We start from the raw sequence: 17,036 nt of genomic DNA on the forward strand, positions 1-17,036 counted from the left end.
TGAGCGCTGCCATATGTGTCTCCCCGAGTCCAAACAAAAACTAACTGCTTTTTATTACTGTTTATTTATGACGGCACTAAGCATCTTCCCTCCAGGTGTAAAAGAGGTAAAGGAAAGTTTTGGGGGACACACAGGCAGTCAGGACTGGAGAAGAACTAAGTTTCCAGATAGGGGCTACAAAATGTGTTATGATACAAATAGTCAGGGTATTACTGAGGACCATCTTGTGGTATTTGTCCCTTTTCTCCCAGTTCAGTTAAAGCTGTTGGTGCAGAGAGAGGTTTCTAACTGGGACGTGAGAAAAGGTTCTGGTTCTGCAGGTTGCATCTCTTGCATTGTCATTTCTTAGCCCCTTTTTGAGAATGGTCCTTTGTAGCCTGTGTTCCTACTATGAGAGCAAGTTTTAATGATTAAAAACAACTTGCCAAAACATTACTTCACTTTTTTGAAGAACTGTGTCGTATTATGGATGCATTACTGACTGAGGGAAGTAATTTTACTAGCCTGACAATTCAAATTTCTCTGAGTATTGGTTTCACCATTTCTAAGACATGACATTTCCTCCTTCTCCTCCTCTTCCTCCTACTCAGGCAGTAAGGAAAAGCCAAAAGATAATAATTTGTTAATTCTTTGAAAAACAGAGGGGTAAATAAATTGGGACAGGGAGGACTCAGATCATTTTTAAATTAAAAAAGAAACCTACACTTGGAATGGAAATGATATAAAATTGCATTGTAAGCAGATTTTTAATAGATTAATGGTTAAACCTATTGTTTATATTTTTGCTTTTTTGTTTTGTAGACACACCCAGTAATGCTCAGAGCTTACTCCTGGCTCTACTGAAGGGTCACTCCTGGAGGGCCTCAGGGGAACACATATATATGGTGGTGGGGATCTAATAGCAAGGCAAAAACCTTACTATTTTTCTGTATGCAAGGCAAGTGCAGCATCTGTTATACTCTCTCTCCAGCCCCTACTCTAAAATAGTGTTTATAGCAAGTATCACTGTATCACTGTCAGCCTGTCATCGATTTCCTCAAGCAGGCACCAGTAATGTCTCCTTCATCCTAGCCCTGAGATTTAAGAAAATGCCACATTCAAGGCTCTTACAGGGTCAGGAGAATGAGACCCATCATTGTTACTGGTTTTTGGCATATTGAATATGCCACGAGGAGTTTGCCAGACTCTACTGTGCGGGCAGGATACTTTCGGTAGCCTGCCGGGTTCTCCAGAGTAAGAACTAGATAATAAGATGTTGCGCAGATCGGGACTAGGCCTCCTCCACCCAGATCCCCCATCTTCCAGTAGGTAGGCATTACATCCACCAACTGTCCCCAGCTGCCATGTAATCCCACCAATGGCAAAGACCCAGAGACTATAAAACCCAGCTCCCGGAAGGGAACAGTGCAGAGTCTCCTGCCCCCACACCTGGCTGTTCTCACCAGAGCCCCTTGGAGTGGGGCGGGTTGAGTTTCCCTCCCCGCCCCGAGCAGAGCCCCAGCAGCCGAAGACCTCCGGAACCAGTCACAGCCATGCTGAGACCACTCTCCACACATTTGGACAAGCCTCATGCATGAAGGAACCGGCAGAGGAACCCGAAAATGCGGGACCCGGGACTGAGATCTCCCAAGCCTGCTCGGATGGGGACTGGGCCTTCTCCACCCAGATCCCCCATCTTCCAGTAGTAGGCATTACACCTACCAACTGTCCCCAGCACTGTGTAATCCCATCAATGACCGTGACTCAGAGACTATAAAACCCAGCTCCTGGAAGCGTACGGCCATGAATGCGGCATCTTATTATCTAGAGCAAGTAACAATGGAAAAAAATGCTTGCATTCAACATGGATGAAGTCAAAGTGTCATGGTCACGGTCCTCCCGTTGTTCATTGATTTGCTCGAGCAAAGAGCCGAGTAACGTCTCCATCGTGAGACTTGTTATTACTGTGTTTGGCATATCTAATATCTCACGGGTAGCTTGCCAGGCTCTGCTGTGTGGGCGAGATACTCTCAGTAGCTTACGGGGCTTTCCGAGAGGGGCGGAGGAATCGAACTCGGGTCGACCATGTTGGCTGCTTGTAAGGCAAATGCCCTACCGCTGTGCTATAGCTCAAAGTGTATCCTTGCTGAAATACTGCATAGTCTTTGCCATTGTTGCTCTGCTACAGTTGGTAACTTAGCTGCATCATTTCCTTCCATCTCATTAACTTTGTTATGCTCATAGCGATGGACCATTTTTTCTTAGTGGAGCAAAACGAAACTCAAAGAACTGGACTCACTATTGGTCTCCCACAGGTGGTAAGTGGCAGGAATGGCCTTTGAACCCAGAATCTGTGCCACTGCTTATGTGGGTTAATAATTAAGGTTGGCATGATGTCATTCACATCATGAATCGAAAGTTGGCAATTCTTCTCTTTTCAAGCTGTATTTAAGGAAATAAAATACTTTCTTTGAGGCATGAAATGGAGTTGATTTGTTGAAGTGAGACTTAGGCTTTTCCTGGTCTTGTCCCCCTTTTTTCTTCCTTTTGAGTTTGCTTCTGCTTTGTTACCACTAAATTCCAGCCTTTCTCTTAAGCATTAACTATGTATGTGTTTACCAAAACCAAAAAGGGAAAAATATTTCTGTTTGCACTGACTCCACATTTCTTTCTGGAAATCCCCACTGAAATGAAAGCTCTCATGGTCAATGATCTGAGAATTTCCCAAACCACTTAGGCAAAGCTTTCTTCTGGGGATCAGTGTTTCAAAGGCTAAGAATTCCGCATGCTAAGCCCTTGCATGATTGCTGCAGTCTGGGTCTGGTGAGGAATGGATGGAAATAATTCTTTTTTTTTCTTTATTTTAGCAACTTATGAAGTTGAACTCCCAGAACTCCAAAAGGTATATGCTGCTTTTCTTGACCAGATTTAAAACTAATGCAAGGACCAGCATTCATTCTAAAGCTGCTTCTTTGGGAAGAAAAGCAAGGGCCTGCAATTTGAATATGTCTGAAATTCTCCAGCCTCCAGCAGCTGAAATTCTGAGTCTTGGTGCACTAGAGAACAATGTGGGACGAGTGAAGTTAGGGGTCCCCCTTCCTGGCCGTTCATGCCCCAGCACCAGTTGGTCTGTCCTGACTATCCTTCTGAAGGCAGGTTCCTTGGCACAAGCAGAATTGGTTTATCCTGTGCTTTCTTTTTTTTTCTTTTTTCCTTTAGCTTTTTGGGTCACACCTGCTGATGCTCAGGGTACTCCTGGCTTTGCACTCAGGAATCTCTCCTGGAAGTGCTCAGGGGACCATATGGGATGCTGGGAATCGAACCTGGGTCGGCCACATGCAAGGCAAATGTCCTACTACTCACTGTGCTATCGATCCAACCTCCTATCCTGTGCTTTCTTTCAAGAACATAACGAGACCCCTCCTGGCAGACATCTAGTGAGGTCTCAGTGTTAGATGCCCCATGGAACTATTCAGTCAGGACCCAGCAGAGTGGCTGTGGCTGTAGACTCTTGAATCTCCATTGTCTCAGGGCAGAGTAGAGCTGTAACAGACCCACATCTGGGGCCATGGTAGGAATGTAGGTGAAGTCTGCAGTAAAAAGTTTCCCTAGAAGCTATTGGGAACTTAGGGTGGAGGGGAGGTCTTCATATGGGCAGGGAGCTCATGTTCAGCTGTGAGCAGCTGTGCTGCATCAGTGATCATAACCAAGGACAGGTGAGTGATGCATGGGATGGCTGGAAGAATGAGGGTGACTGAGTCAAGTAACCATTAGCAAACACTGAGGCCCTGCCCCTCTCCCAACCCCTCCCCTGTGGCCTTGTGAAGCATCTCCCCTTTTCTCACAGCCAACACTGTGATGGAAAGATCCATCTACGTCTTTCCACTTTGGTTTTCTTTCTTTTGCAGGGGAGTTTTGTTCACACTTGGCAGAGCTAGGAAGTTTCTCAGCTCTGTGCTCAGGAATCAGTTCGAATAGTGCTTGGGGGACCATGCAGTGTGTGTGTGTTGGGGGGGAGAAAGGGGGGGGGGTTGATGTTAAGATGGGGCCCCCTGCATGCATCTTAATTCCTATACTTTCTCTTTGACCCATGTGCTTTGGTTTTCTTACACTTACTGAAAAGGACTGTTCTTCTGTCTATGCATTTTAGAGCTAGAAAACTCAGAGTGATACTGTAACTCTTATTTATAAGAACAGAAACATTCTATCAAAATGCTCCTCTTGGGGCCAGAGAGATGCATACTAAGGTTGAGACACCTGCTTTGCATGCTGCCGACCCAGTTTGATTCCAGACACCACATATAGTCCCCCAAGCACTATCCAGAGTAACTCCCAAGCACAGAGCCAAGAGTAGCACCCAATAACCCCCACCTCCCAAATGCTTCACTTATCTAGAAATAAAAGGTAAAAAGGTAAAGGCCCTCCCGTTGATCGTCGATTTGCTCGAGCGGGCCCAGTAACGTCTCCATTGGAGACTTTGTTGTTACTGTGTCTGGCATATCGAATACTCTCGGTAGCTTGCCGGGCTCTCCGAGAGGGGCGGAGGAATCGAACTCGGGTCGGCCATGTTGGCCGCGTGTAAGGCGAACGCCCTACCCGCTGTGCTATCGCTCCAGCCCTATCTAGAAATATCACCAACAAATAAAATTGTCTGATAAAATAAAACTGTCTGGAAAATAGACAAATAAACAGACAAACAAATAAAACTCTTTAAATAACCATTTTCTATCCCACACAACATCAAAGCACACACAAGCCTTTTCAATATTTAGACCTTTACCCTCGAATAGGAGTTACATTCATCCCAGTATTTTAAAGCTGGGAAGGTAGACCCAAGTGTCAGGACTCAAGTCTCAACTTTCTTGGTAACTTGAAGCCCTCAAGCCACACAGGGTGTAGCAGGCCCAGTTCAGGTCTTTCTGCAGGAGCTGCTTACTCCAACCCTCTGGGTGGTCGGAGTTCACTGTCTTCCCCTCATAGGACCATAGGTCCATTTCCTGGACTCATGCTCATTTTTCTGACCATTTCTATTTCTCCCCACTATCGATAGCTGATGTCTGGCTGGGAGGGATGTCCTCACTTATCATTTCCCCACTGTGTACAGGCACTGTGTACAGGGAACAGCACTGAATCCCCTTTTGCCTGGAAACTCTCCCATGGCTCCCATTTGACAGACATGCTTTAGCAATTCAGGGGTTAAATGATGTTTCAAAGACACTAGCCTGTCCTGTCCGATATGCCTACCAGTGATACCGGGCCCTATGCTAGAGTTCTATGGGAAATCAGACCCAATGTCCATAGGGAAGCCTGCAAGGCCTCCTCCAGCAAGGAAGATGCCAAGGCATGCTCTCGGGGCTGCATTTTGAGTGCTGAAACATATTCTGGTGTCTTCAAGGTTCTTGTCTAGACTCTGGCTCATGGAAAGCACCAGAAACATGATAGCCAAATGAATGAAGGGCTCTATAGGGTGAATGGGACATGAATATAATGGAGCCTGATCTAAATCTGGGTTATAGGAGAGCTCAGTAGACATAGGTGCAGGGCTGGAAAATCCCCTCATCCCCAACTTGCACATGAACTTATACCAGCTTCGCCCACTGAAAAACGACTCAAATACCACACATGCATATTTCCTCCGATGATTTTAAAGTTATCCACTCTACAGATGCCTTTCTGAAAAGACATGCAGAGAGCAGTTCCTTTCTTAGTTTAATTATGCACTGCCTCTGGCATGCCCTCACTTCAGAAACGCTTCTTCTGTTCAATGCCACTGATAACTTTCTGTTGTCCTTGTCACCTTGGCTCTCCATGGAGACCTTCCCTGCTTCCTTATAATCTCATCTCTGAAGATCAGAATCTCAACCACAGAGGCCTTCGCTTGGGTAGATGCATGAAAATAAAAATCACTATTTCTTTTCTTCTTTTATTTCAGCCTTGGAAAAATTCTCTCCATGGTGAACTTAGGTGAGTTTCAGCTGCAAAAGGAAAAAGCATTCATAATCACTGAACTCCTCATGGTAAAACTGGTTTTGCTTGATGGGCCAGTAGGTTTCTTTTTAAATTTATTTTTACTGAATCACCATGAGATACAGTTACAAAGCTTTCATGTTTGCATTTCAATCATGCAGTGAATGAACAACTATCCCTCCACCAGTACACATTTTCCACCACCAATGTCCCCAGTATACCCCTCTTCCAGCCCTCCCCCTGCCTCTATGGTAGACAGTTTCCCCCATACTCCCTCTCTACTTTGGGGCATTATGGTTAGCAATACAGATACTAAGAGGCTACCATGTTTGGTCCTTTATCTATTTTCAGCACACATTTTCTATCCCTAACGATCCCTCCGACCATCATTGACTTAGTGATCCCTTCTCTATTCTAGCTGCCTTCTCCTGCAGCTCACGAGGCAGGCTTCCAACTGTGGAGCAATATTCCTGGCCCTTGTCTCTACTGTCCTTGGGTGTCAGTCTTATGTTATTTTATATTCCACGAATGAGTGCAATCATTCCATGTCTGTCCCTCTGTTTCTGAGTCATTTCATTTAGCATGATACTTTCCATTACTTAAGCAAATTCCACATATAAGTAAATTTCACTACTTTATCTTTCATAACAGCTGCATAGTATTCCGTTTCTTTTTTTTTTTTGCTTTGCACTTTATTACTAGTTAAAGTTGAGCACTTTTCCACATACACATAATTTTTTTGGATTTTTCATTTGTGAATTCCTACTCATTCATGTTTATATTGGCCTGTCCATCATTTCTAAAATATTAGTATAATTAATTGTACCTTTATGGTTTGTTAGATTTTTTCTTTTTTTTATTAATTTTTATTAGTGAAACACCATGAGGTACAGTTGTACAGTTGGGTTTCAATTATACAATGATCAAATACCCATTCCTCCACCAGTGCCCATTTTCCACTACCATGGATAATATCCCTCCCACCCCCACCCCCCCATCCCACCCTGCCTCTGTGGCAGGGCATTCCTTTTTGTTCTCTCTCTCCTTTTGGGTGTTGTGGTCTTCAAAAGAGGCATTGAGTGGCAATCATGTTCGATCCATAACACCACAGTTTCTTTAACCTTTGGTTATCTATTCTCAGGCACTCAGGTTATTTCCAGATTATAGATATGATGAACAGTGCTGCAATGAACATACAGGTGCAGATGTTATTTCTACCTTCAGGATATATTCCCAGAAGTGGCATTGTGGGCTCATATGGAAGCTCAATTTCTAGTTTTGGAAGGAATGCCCATATTGTTTTCCAAAAAGGCTAGACCAGTTGGCATTCTCACTAACAGTGAAAGAGTATCCCTTTCTCCCCACATCCACACCAGCACTGGTTGTTCTTGTTCTTTTTGATGTGTGCCAGTCTCTGTGGTGTGAGATGATAGCTCATTGTTGTTTCGATCCACATCTCCCTGATGATTAGCAATATAGAGCATTTTTTCATGAGCCTTTTGTACCAATAGGTTTCCATTTCAGCTATGGAAGGTGACTCTGCAGTGAAAGTGCTCTGGGTCCTGCCCGACCACTCCCTATCCCTCATCCTAATCCCATAACTCACTCAGCAAGGAGTTCCCAACAGCCATCTGTCCCCAGTGAAGCTGGGTAGCACTTGGGGTCTAGCCATGAACCTTGGGATTTTCAGGGTTAGTGCCAAGTTGTAACACTTGACAAGCACATGGATCTCCAAGAAGCTGTAATTCCTCAGACCTCATTAGTAGCGTGCTTGCCTTGCATGCATGAACTTGCATGAACACATGACTGACCTGTGTTCAATCTCCAGCATCACATGTGGTCCCCTGAACCCTGCCAAGAGTAATCCTGAGTGCAGAGTCAGCAGTAAGCCCTGAACACAGTCAGGTGTAGCCCCCAAGACAAAACAACAAAACTCTGCAGTTCCCAAAATATACCCCTGTTTCAAGTTTCTTTGTATTTGCTCATTTAATTCACTAACTCAGCCCAACATAATTGCTACAAACTTCTCTTGACTATCTAATATACCTTCTCTAAGAAGTCTTCCTTGCTTTTCACCAGCCCCTTCCTGTGGGATCCCATAGGAGGAGGACACCTGTTTGTACAAATGTCACTGTAAGCCATGTTTGCTAACTTGTGGTTCCTCCTCCCTCTCCTTTTGTCCAGGAGCTCCTTGTGGATGGGGCCCATTGTTCCTTACTCTTGGTCTTTCTGCACCTCTTGTTCTTCCTGGGCCCAGAGGAAGCCTCCTCACATCTGAGTGTTCAATCCTACATCCCATCCATCTCAGAGGCACATTATGGCTGATGCGAATGCACAGTCATTGGGTAAAATAACACTAACCCTCTCCACTGAACAGCTTCCTGATGATTCAAATGGGAGCCATGCTGCTCTCTGGCCACCTCTTCTGATTTCCTTTGTGAATTCCTTCTCCCCACCCCACTACCCCGCTTCTGTGTTAGTGTGGTTGTAGGATAATCCTGTCCACTTAAGTGAGCACAGGAACTCTCACGTGGATGACAATGATCCCAGCACTCTCCCCATGGTCTTTGACTCAGTCATTGCCCTCTGCACCTTGATTCTTCCCCATTTTTCTCCATCGAGATTATGTCTATACACATGTGCATGCCAGCCCTCATTTCCCCATGTGTAATCACTAAATGACTAGTAATCCCACAGCTCTCTCTCTTGCCAAGGAGGAAACAAGGGCCAGCCTGGTTGGTGATCAGTTGCTGTTTATTTCATGCGCCCCATGTGCCTGCTCCTGCATTCTTCCCCTACATTCTTCTCCCCTTGTCCCTTTTGCTCAACTCTCTGCACTCAGACTAGTCTCTCTCAACCTCTCTTCATTGGGAGTGGGTCTGGTAGCACAATCAACGTATGAAAGCCCTCAGCTCAAGTGCGAAATATCACTTAGGGCGTGTTTCTCCTCTCCTTAGTCCAAGAGTCATTTAATTAGCATCTTAATTCTACTTCTTACTATTAGTTATTTTGTATGGACACAGTAAGAGAGACATTGAGCTTGTAGTGTGGCTCTACTGGGACATCTTGCTGTAGATCACAGACTACAGTTCTCAGGCCAGATTAGTCTTCCCTAACCCTAGCAGGGTCCTAATCTAGCTGTTACTTGTTGGATCATGACAGAATTTGTCCATGACCATGATCTTAACTTATAGTTAAGTATTATGGCGCTTTGATCTGGCCCATTTCGATGCCAGAGTAGCTCACAGCTTGCCCTGGTCCATCCAGTCCCTCATCGGGACCCTGCTTTTGGAATGCTAGGAAGTAAGGGCAACTGAGGCTTACAGTCGAGATACCAGATGCCCAGGAGAGAATATTATTCAGAGTCAATTAACTCCCAAGTTACAAATGCATAGCATTAACTGTCTTCCTGTGTCTATACAAAAAGTACTTTGCTCTGAATTAGCTATGCAAAGAACTTAAGGATAAGAGAGAAGCAATATTTACAAGTTAACAGAGTCTGATTAGGAGATAAAGGGGATTGACCCATTGGGAAAGCAGAGCACAAAGAAAGAGGTTGCAAATAAACACTGAGGAATGGGAGCACCTCAATGGGAGTAACCCAATAAACCTAAGCTCCCTGTGGCAAGGCAGAAAGGACAAATCATCATTACCCTACAGCCCCAACTGAGAGTCATTCGGCCAGACTGTTGCTCTGTACATCCACACAAGAAGTGTGGATGAACGTGCTGAGCTCAGCCTCTTAGTACTCTACAGGCTTTTAGGGATCTGACAAAGGAGCTCAGATTCTTAAGGATTCTTAAGAGATTTTCATGAGGAGAATTGGCACTTAGGCTTTCCTTGGGATAGGTAGAAACTCAGAGAAATGAAGTGATCAACCTCTTCTTGCTCCTCTCATCTTAAGAAAAGAAATTCACCTCTGTTCAAATAATTTTTCCATCCATTTGAATTAGGCCTGAGTGGTTCTACACTCTCAGCTTTTCTTATTCCCTGGTCTCTTTATACTTTTTCAGCCCTCATCATGAAGATACAGATAAAAGAATGAAAGAAAAAGAGTCACATGAATTGGAACCTCAAAAAATGGAAAAGGACCCACATTTCAGCTACTTTTCCAAGGTATCTGTGTTCTTAGAGTTGAGATCAGGCTTGTAGCGGGATTTTTGGTGGGGTGATGTTTTAAGGGTTGAGGCACACAGTTCTCCAGAAAGGGTCAAAATATGCAGTGGGTGTGGGTATTTGGGGAGTGAAGTGAATGAACCCTAGTGGTCAGCTGTCTATTCATCTGCATATGCAGGGACTAGTGTGAATCCAGCAAGGCACCTGGGCACCAAATGTTTAGAGACATTCGCTCAGGGCTAACCCTGTGGTGTGCGTGGGACTTTCAATTCTGTGACTTAGACCTTGCTGAGAAGTCTGACAAGACTCTGAGTTCTATCATGTAGCTCCCCAATGAACATCCTCACTCCCTCCTGACTGGACCTCGATTGAGATGATAAAATAATGCACATGAAAGGGCTTATAAAGCCCTGAGCTACTATAAAAAGGGCATGTATTGTTGCTTTCATTTACAGTAAACACTGTGTCCATTAACAGTGTCTCCTTCAAAACAGTGTGGCCAGAGTCTTAAAACAGTAAATACCTCTAGGGTAGAACCACTACTTGGAATGTTCCAGATACCCACTGGAGATATGTGTAGCTGATATTAGACAGTAGCAGTGCCACCTGGGGGCCTAAGGAACATGGTATGGTTGAGGCCCACACTGGTCTGAAGACAAAAGGCCAGGCTATTCCAGGCTGTTTATACAATCTCTGCATTATATCTCAAAGATACCAATAACTCCTTAAGAACAACAGGGTTCACAGCCAGGGAACCAACATCATGGGTCAAGGGTTAACATCATGGGTCAAGGTCAGGGGATAGAGCAAGGCCCTAAGTCTGTGCAAGACCAGAGGTCAGGGCAAGGCTGAGTAACAGGCTTGGAGAAAGCTTTTTCTCAGTGCTGGCTAAGAGAAAAAAACCAGAAATGAGGTCAGGCTGCTGCCAAAAGGCCAGAGTCCTTCCCTGAAGTGGATCTGAGTTTTTGAAATAGTTAAAATTTTATTTGGAAAATTGGCAGTAAATGTGGTTGGTCACTTATCTGGACAGTGCTCTTTAGGATCCATGTAAATGACAAGTCAGCAGAGATATGAGCTTGAGATTCAGATCAGCTCTAGGAACACTGCCTAGAGCCACTCTTAGCTAGTCTGTGTTCTGCTTCATCAGAGTGTTGATAAGAACATGAACTTACGGGACTGGAGCAATAGCACAGCAGGTAGGGCATTTGCCTTGCACGCGGCAGACCCAGTTTCGATTCCCAGCATCCCATATGGTCCCCCGAGCACTGCCAGTGGAGATTTCTGAGTGCATGAACCAGGAGTAACTCCTGTGCACTGCTGGGTGTGACCCAAAAAAGCAAAAAAAAAAATGAACTTCCTTCTTTGTCATTTTTTACCCTTTTACATTTTTTCTTGACCATGCAGCTTTTCCTCTTTATCCCCATTTTGCCCCGATCCTATCAAGAACTCAGGAATGTCCATGCCCTATATAGCCCTTAATGACTTTAACTCTTTCTGAGTTTCTCGGCATGTGTTCTTGTATCTACCCGTCTGCTTGGTGTGTTGTGTGTGAGTGTCCACTCTTCTCCCATCACCTTCTGATCATTATCATTATAAAGCACTTAGTGGTCAAGGTATTCCAGTCCCGCCATCAATCACTTCTTGCTACAATCTCCAGCTCTTCCAGAGATACAGCTCCAACGGGGGTTCTTCCCTGCCTGATTCCCCATAATTACAAAGAACAGTTACTCTCCTGCCCTGCATACAAGACTCTTCCTAATGGGGCCCTACTTGTCTTATCTTTCAGCTCACATCCAATTCTTCCAACATTCCCCTCCATCTTGCCTCATTCACCTCTGCTCTGCTCTTGAGCTGTCCCTCTCTCCCTTGTCTTTGCTCATGCTGACTTTTACCTTCTATCTACCAGTTACTCCCAGTATGAAGTATTGTTGGCTAAAACTTGTCTTCTGAAGCCTTCCCCAACCCTGTCTCCTAGTCAGATGACCAGCCCACCTTCTGTCTCCCTGTCAGTTAGCAAAACATTATCAGTCAGCAGAACAATACATTGTATTGTAAGACACCAAGACCCACAAGTGTCTCTTTCTCCAGAGCTTCACATGATGTCTCATCCTTCGTGTCATTGGACAAATTTTGGAGTTAGGGATCATGGAGAGAGGTGAGATGGAACAGAGGAGTGGAGTGGAATATTGGGGTGTCAGGTAAAAGGAACATAGCATCCCTTAGTGGTCTCTGAGCACAAGTCTCGGTGTTACATCCTGCTTTGTCAGGATATGGTCTGTGAGACCAGAGGCCAATTACTTATCCTTTCTAAACTCTTTGTGGAGAGAACTAATGCTGTTGTCCTAATGGAGTGTCATGAATATGCAGTGAACTGGTGCTCCTGCCTCTTGGGGCCTGTCTGGGGCCAGGGGTTCACTGGCCATTTAGAAGTGACTGGAAGGCATGACATGCACCTCTATGAACCTCAGTCTAGTAAGCAGTGATAAGCAGCATGCTATCATCATGAGGAATGAATGCATGTAGAAGACCAGGTATGAATTAAACAACTGAGACAAAATCCTAAAAGACACCCCCCCCCCCACTTTCTGGTGTGTTTAGGTAGGTGCCTGGGGCAAAATGCACGTGACTCAAGTCCACAGAAGTAACAGGAACAAGCTGAACAGACAGCAGGATGCTGTGGCAGATATCATTATCCCGAAGACCCTCCCTAAGGACTTCCAGCTGACCATGCACCCCGAAGGCCACTGTAAGTTGTGCTTCTTCCTGGCTGTCTTTAATTTTATACCTTTATTTAATTTTAGTTGTCAGGCCACACCTGACTATGTTCAGGGATTATACCTGGTTCTGTGCTCAAGGATTACTCCTGATGGTATTCTGGACATCAGATGTGGTACTGATGATTTGAATGTGGTTAGCCATTTGCAGGACAACATCCTTACCCCCATACTCTCTCTGTGGCCCCAAACATTATCATTTTAGAGATTGTGCATGGCCAATATTTTAATTTATTTTATGAATATTTATTGAATATCTAAGCCTTAGCGAAGCAGCAGTAATAGAAAGAACGTTGGAATTAGAAGCAGGAGATCTGAGTGCAAATCTCAATCTGAATTCAAGTGACCTCCATGGTAAGTGGTTTCATATTCCTGCTTCAATTCCTTATGTGTGAAAAGGGACATAATAGGGATCTCACAGAGATTGAGCATGCTACATAATGGGTGCTCAGCAAATATACCTTTCTCTTGCGATCACCCTCTTAAGGTACAGGTAAGGTAAAGGCCCTCCCGTTGATCGTCGATTTGCTCGAGCGGGCCCAGTAACGTCTCCATTGGAGACTTTGTTGTTACTGTGTCTGGCATATCGAATACTCTCGGTAGCTTGCCGGGCTCTCCGAGAGGGGCGGAGGAATCGAACTCGGGTCGGCCATGTTGGCCGCGTGTAAGGCGAACGCCCTACCCGCTGTGCTATCGCTCCAGCCAAAATAAAGGTAAAGGCCCTGAATAAAGGTAAAGGCCCTCTTATTTTATTTTATTTTTTTGTAAGCCCAAGTAATGGACAGGCAGGCAGATTACAAAGTGTATTAGCTGATTGTGTTTAGGCTGCATTTTACGTGTGTGTGTGTGTGTGTGTGTGTGTGTGTGTGTGTGTGTGTGATGTTTGACAAAGGATTCAGGGAATATGTAATTCTTTTATAGATAGCCTTGTATACAAAAGACAAAAAAATATATAAATTAGAAAACTTAGAACTATATGTGAAAAGGCACTTCACTGAAGAGGGAAGCCAAAATGCAAGTCTACTAGGAGAAGCTATTCAGTGTCACAAATCTCAGGCCAGATGGCACCTCTGCCACCTCTGATGCAGTAGCGTCATGGGCCCCTCAAAATGGCTAAAATCAAAAGAACAAAAACAACACATGCTGGTGAAGATGTGTAACAACTCAAACTGCCCAAGTGCTAGGACTGTAAATTAGAAGCACCACTTTGGGAAACTCTGGCAACTATGAAAGCCAGACATATGCACATCGTCTGCCCTAGCAGTTCCGCACCTCCTCCTACCCCCAAAGAAAAGCACGTTTCAGTTCATAGACAACCTTCAGAGCAGAACTTTTTATAATAGCCTCAAACCGAGAGCTGTCCAAGTCATAAGTTGAATGCTAGAATATATTCACACAAGGGAATGATTCTGGGAATGAACAGATTGCCACAGTATACATCAATAGGGATTGTGTCTCAAAGAGCATTGTATGTAATGGGAACACCACAGAGCACTGCTTGAGTGAGTCCACTGATAAAAAGCTCAAAAGTAAGCAGGTGAAAGTAAGTAAAGGAACACACATGATAACCTTTCAGTATCTGTGTTGCAGACCATAGTACCCAGAAGGAGAAAGAGAGAGAGAGAGAGAGAGAGAGAGAGAGAGAGAGAGAAGGGGAAAGAAAGAGAGAAGGAAAGAAAGTGTCTATTCTAGGGGGAGGTGGGTGGCGGGAGAAAAACTGGGATCATTGGTGGTGGAAAATGGACACTGGTAGTGGAAGGATGGGTGTTGGATCACGGTATAAGTGAAACCTGATCATTAGCAGCTTTGTAATTGTGTATTTCACAGTGACTCAGTTAAAAAATTAAAATTAAAAGTGCTTTTTAAAAAAAGTAAGCAGGCTTTATCGTCAGACTGGAAAGACGGTAGTTACCTGTACAAGAGAGATAGTGACTACACAAGCATGTGATTTGAAGGTTCTGGGACACATGTCACTACTGTTTCCATGTATATGCCACCAACACAAATGTTCCATTTGGGACATTCACTGAGTTGTCCTCTTATGACTCATTCTCTTTCTACATACTTTAAAAGTGTGAACATAGCTGACTATCTGCTGTGAGACACAGTGAAATCACCTTCCAAGGAATGAGAAAGAAAAAAAAGCGATCAAGAGAATACAAGACATCATCACCAAAAGATGGAGTGGGGGATAAAGCAAAAAATAGCATGGAATTAGGCCCACTGAAATTTTAAATAATAGTAATCATTATACATGTAACATGCAAAGATCTCTAGTTAACGGCAATATTCATTCAATACTACAAAATATTGGAGTGCCTTTTGTGCGTTCAGCCCTGTTCTAGGTGCTTGGGATATAACAGTAAACAAAACAGTTCCTGTCCTCATGGAGGTTCCATTCTGTTCAGAGGGAGCATCATCCATCAACAGTTAACTACCACCATGTGGAAAAGTAGGAAGTGTTATGGGGGAAATAAAAATGAGGAAAATATAAAATTAATAAATAAAATTAGGGAAATAAAATTAGGGTAATGGGTAGAGGTAGTGGAAGTTGCAGTTATATGTGTATTCGTAGATTACCCAAAGGAGACAAAGAAGAGAGTCAAATGTCTAGAGTAAGAATGTTCTAGGGAGTAGGAAGGGGAAGGAACGAAGGCAGTTTCCTAAGGAGCAGCCATGGCAGGTGCTGGCAGATGAGCTGCAAGACCCCAGCATGGCAGGAACAGAGTGACCAGTGTGCAGGATATGGAGGAGAGTGAGAACAAGATCCCAGAGGATGGAGGGGCTGCTAAAAATCACGGCAAGAATGTCAGTACTTAGATACATCCAAAATCAACAGATCATGATTGACGCATGTGAACAACATGATCTGATGCATGCTTTAAAGAGTCATCATCCTGACAATTGTCTTGAACTGAGAATATAGGAGAATTCAGGAGACCTGTGAGAGTTTGGCGGGATGATGTCGGTAGGGGGTGAGGTAGCCTGCAGGAGGGCGCACTGTGGTAGAGAAACTGAGATGTGTCCGGATTCGAGATCAAATCCAGATGTCTGTGGATTGGTGAGAGAATATGAAGGAGACAGGAGTCAAGGAGAGTGTCAATGTTTTGAGATCTGAATCCCCGGAAGGATGGTGTTGCCTCTTTTTATTCAGATGGGCAGACTTCAGGCACAAACATGTGACGAGAAGTCGTGAGTGTGGTTGGGAATAGAATGTTTAGACAATCCGGTGGAAGTGTCTCAGAGTCTGAGGGCATCTCTAGAATTCGTGAGACGCCCAAATTAGAGATGTAAATGGGGAAGTTGTCTGAGTGTTTAAACTGAAGCCTACGTTTTTACATTTGCCTCAGCCAAAAGGAATGTTTGAGGGGAAGGGAAAATGGGCCTAAAATTGGAATGAAGCAACTGTTTGGAGCATCTTTGTTTTGTGCTGGGGAAAATGTACTGAAAATTCCTTCAGGAAAATGCAGAACCAGCTCACATTGAGAGAGATGTTTGCAGCGTACCTGTTCATTGACTTCTTGTCAGAAGATGCCGTGTTGTTGCATGGTTTGATCAGACACAATTCAATTGTCTCATTTCTCGGATATATGACTTCCTATGTCAAGTTCATATCTAAAAATGGTTTGGAATCACTCATACTTTTAAATCTTGATCTTTGCCAACTGAGGAACAGATGGCTATGAGGACGGGTGGCACTGTGGCTGGAGCGATCCCCTGCATTTCACGGGCTGTAGCTGCTTGTGCAAACAATCCTACTACATTTCCAACCTGCAGCACTCTATTTTGAGCTAATCCCATTGCTGATGAATAATGACTGTTGGCGTGTGCTTTATCAATTTAGGTCTAAACTTAGGTTTAAGGGCGGGGGGCGGGGAGACATTCAAAACTGGTAAAGTCATGTAGATGGAGATCTGGATTCTGCAGCACTTCACTATATCATTTCAGAGATTAGATGAAGATCCCTTAAAAAAAGAGAAAGGAGGGCCAGGTAGGAGTCTTAGCAGTAAAGTAAGGAAAAAGCTGGACAGGAAGCAGGATGCTGTGCCCAGGTGAAAGGAAGTGTGAGTTGCAAGCATCCCCTTTGCTCTGAGTTGCAAGCACGAGATTTGATTTCTCTTCCCCACATCTAGTGACCTGTTTACTAGATACCTAGCACCCATCATAAAAATCCATTAATCCTGGTGGTGGAAAATGGGC

General features: G+C 44.3%; 1 protein-coding gene across 1 annotated transcript in view; it reads left to right on the forward strand.

The window, feature by feature from the left end:
• The window catches only part of FYB2 (FYN binding protein 2), a 313,439-nt gene that overhangs the window by 278,374 nt on the left and 18,029 nt on the right, over positions 1-17,036 (forward strand). Inside the window, exons 6-8 of the mRNA XM_056122210.1 lie at positions 7,458-7,479; positions 9,960-10,062; positions 12,661-12,808. Coding sequence (XP_055978185.1) covers positions 7,458-7,479; positions 9,960-10,062; positions 12,661-12,808 — 273 coding nt within the window. The remainder of the gene's footprint in view (positions 1-7,457; positions 7,480-9,959; positions 10,063-12,660; positions 12,809-17,036) is intronic.

This window comes from Sorex fumeus, unplaced genomic scaffold (genome assembly GCF_029834395.1).
Source record: "Sorex fumeus unplaced genomic scaffold, SorFum_2.1 ptg000045l, whole genome shotgun sequence".
Lineage (NCBI taxonomy): Eukaryota > Metazoa > Chordata > Mammalia > Eulipotyphla > Soricidae > Sorex > Sorex fumeus.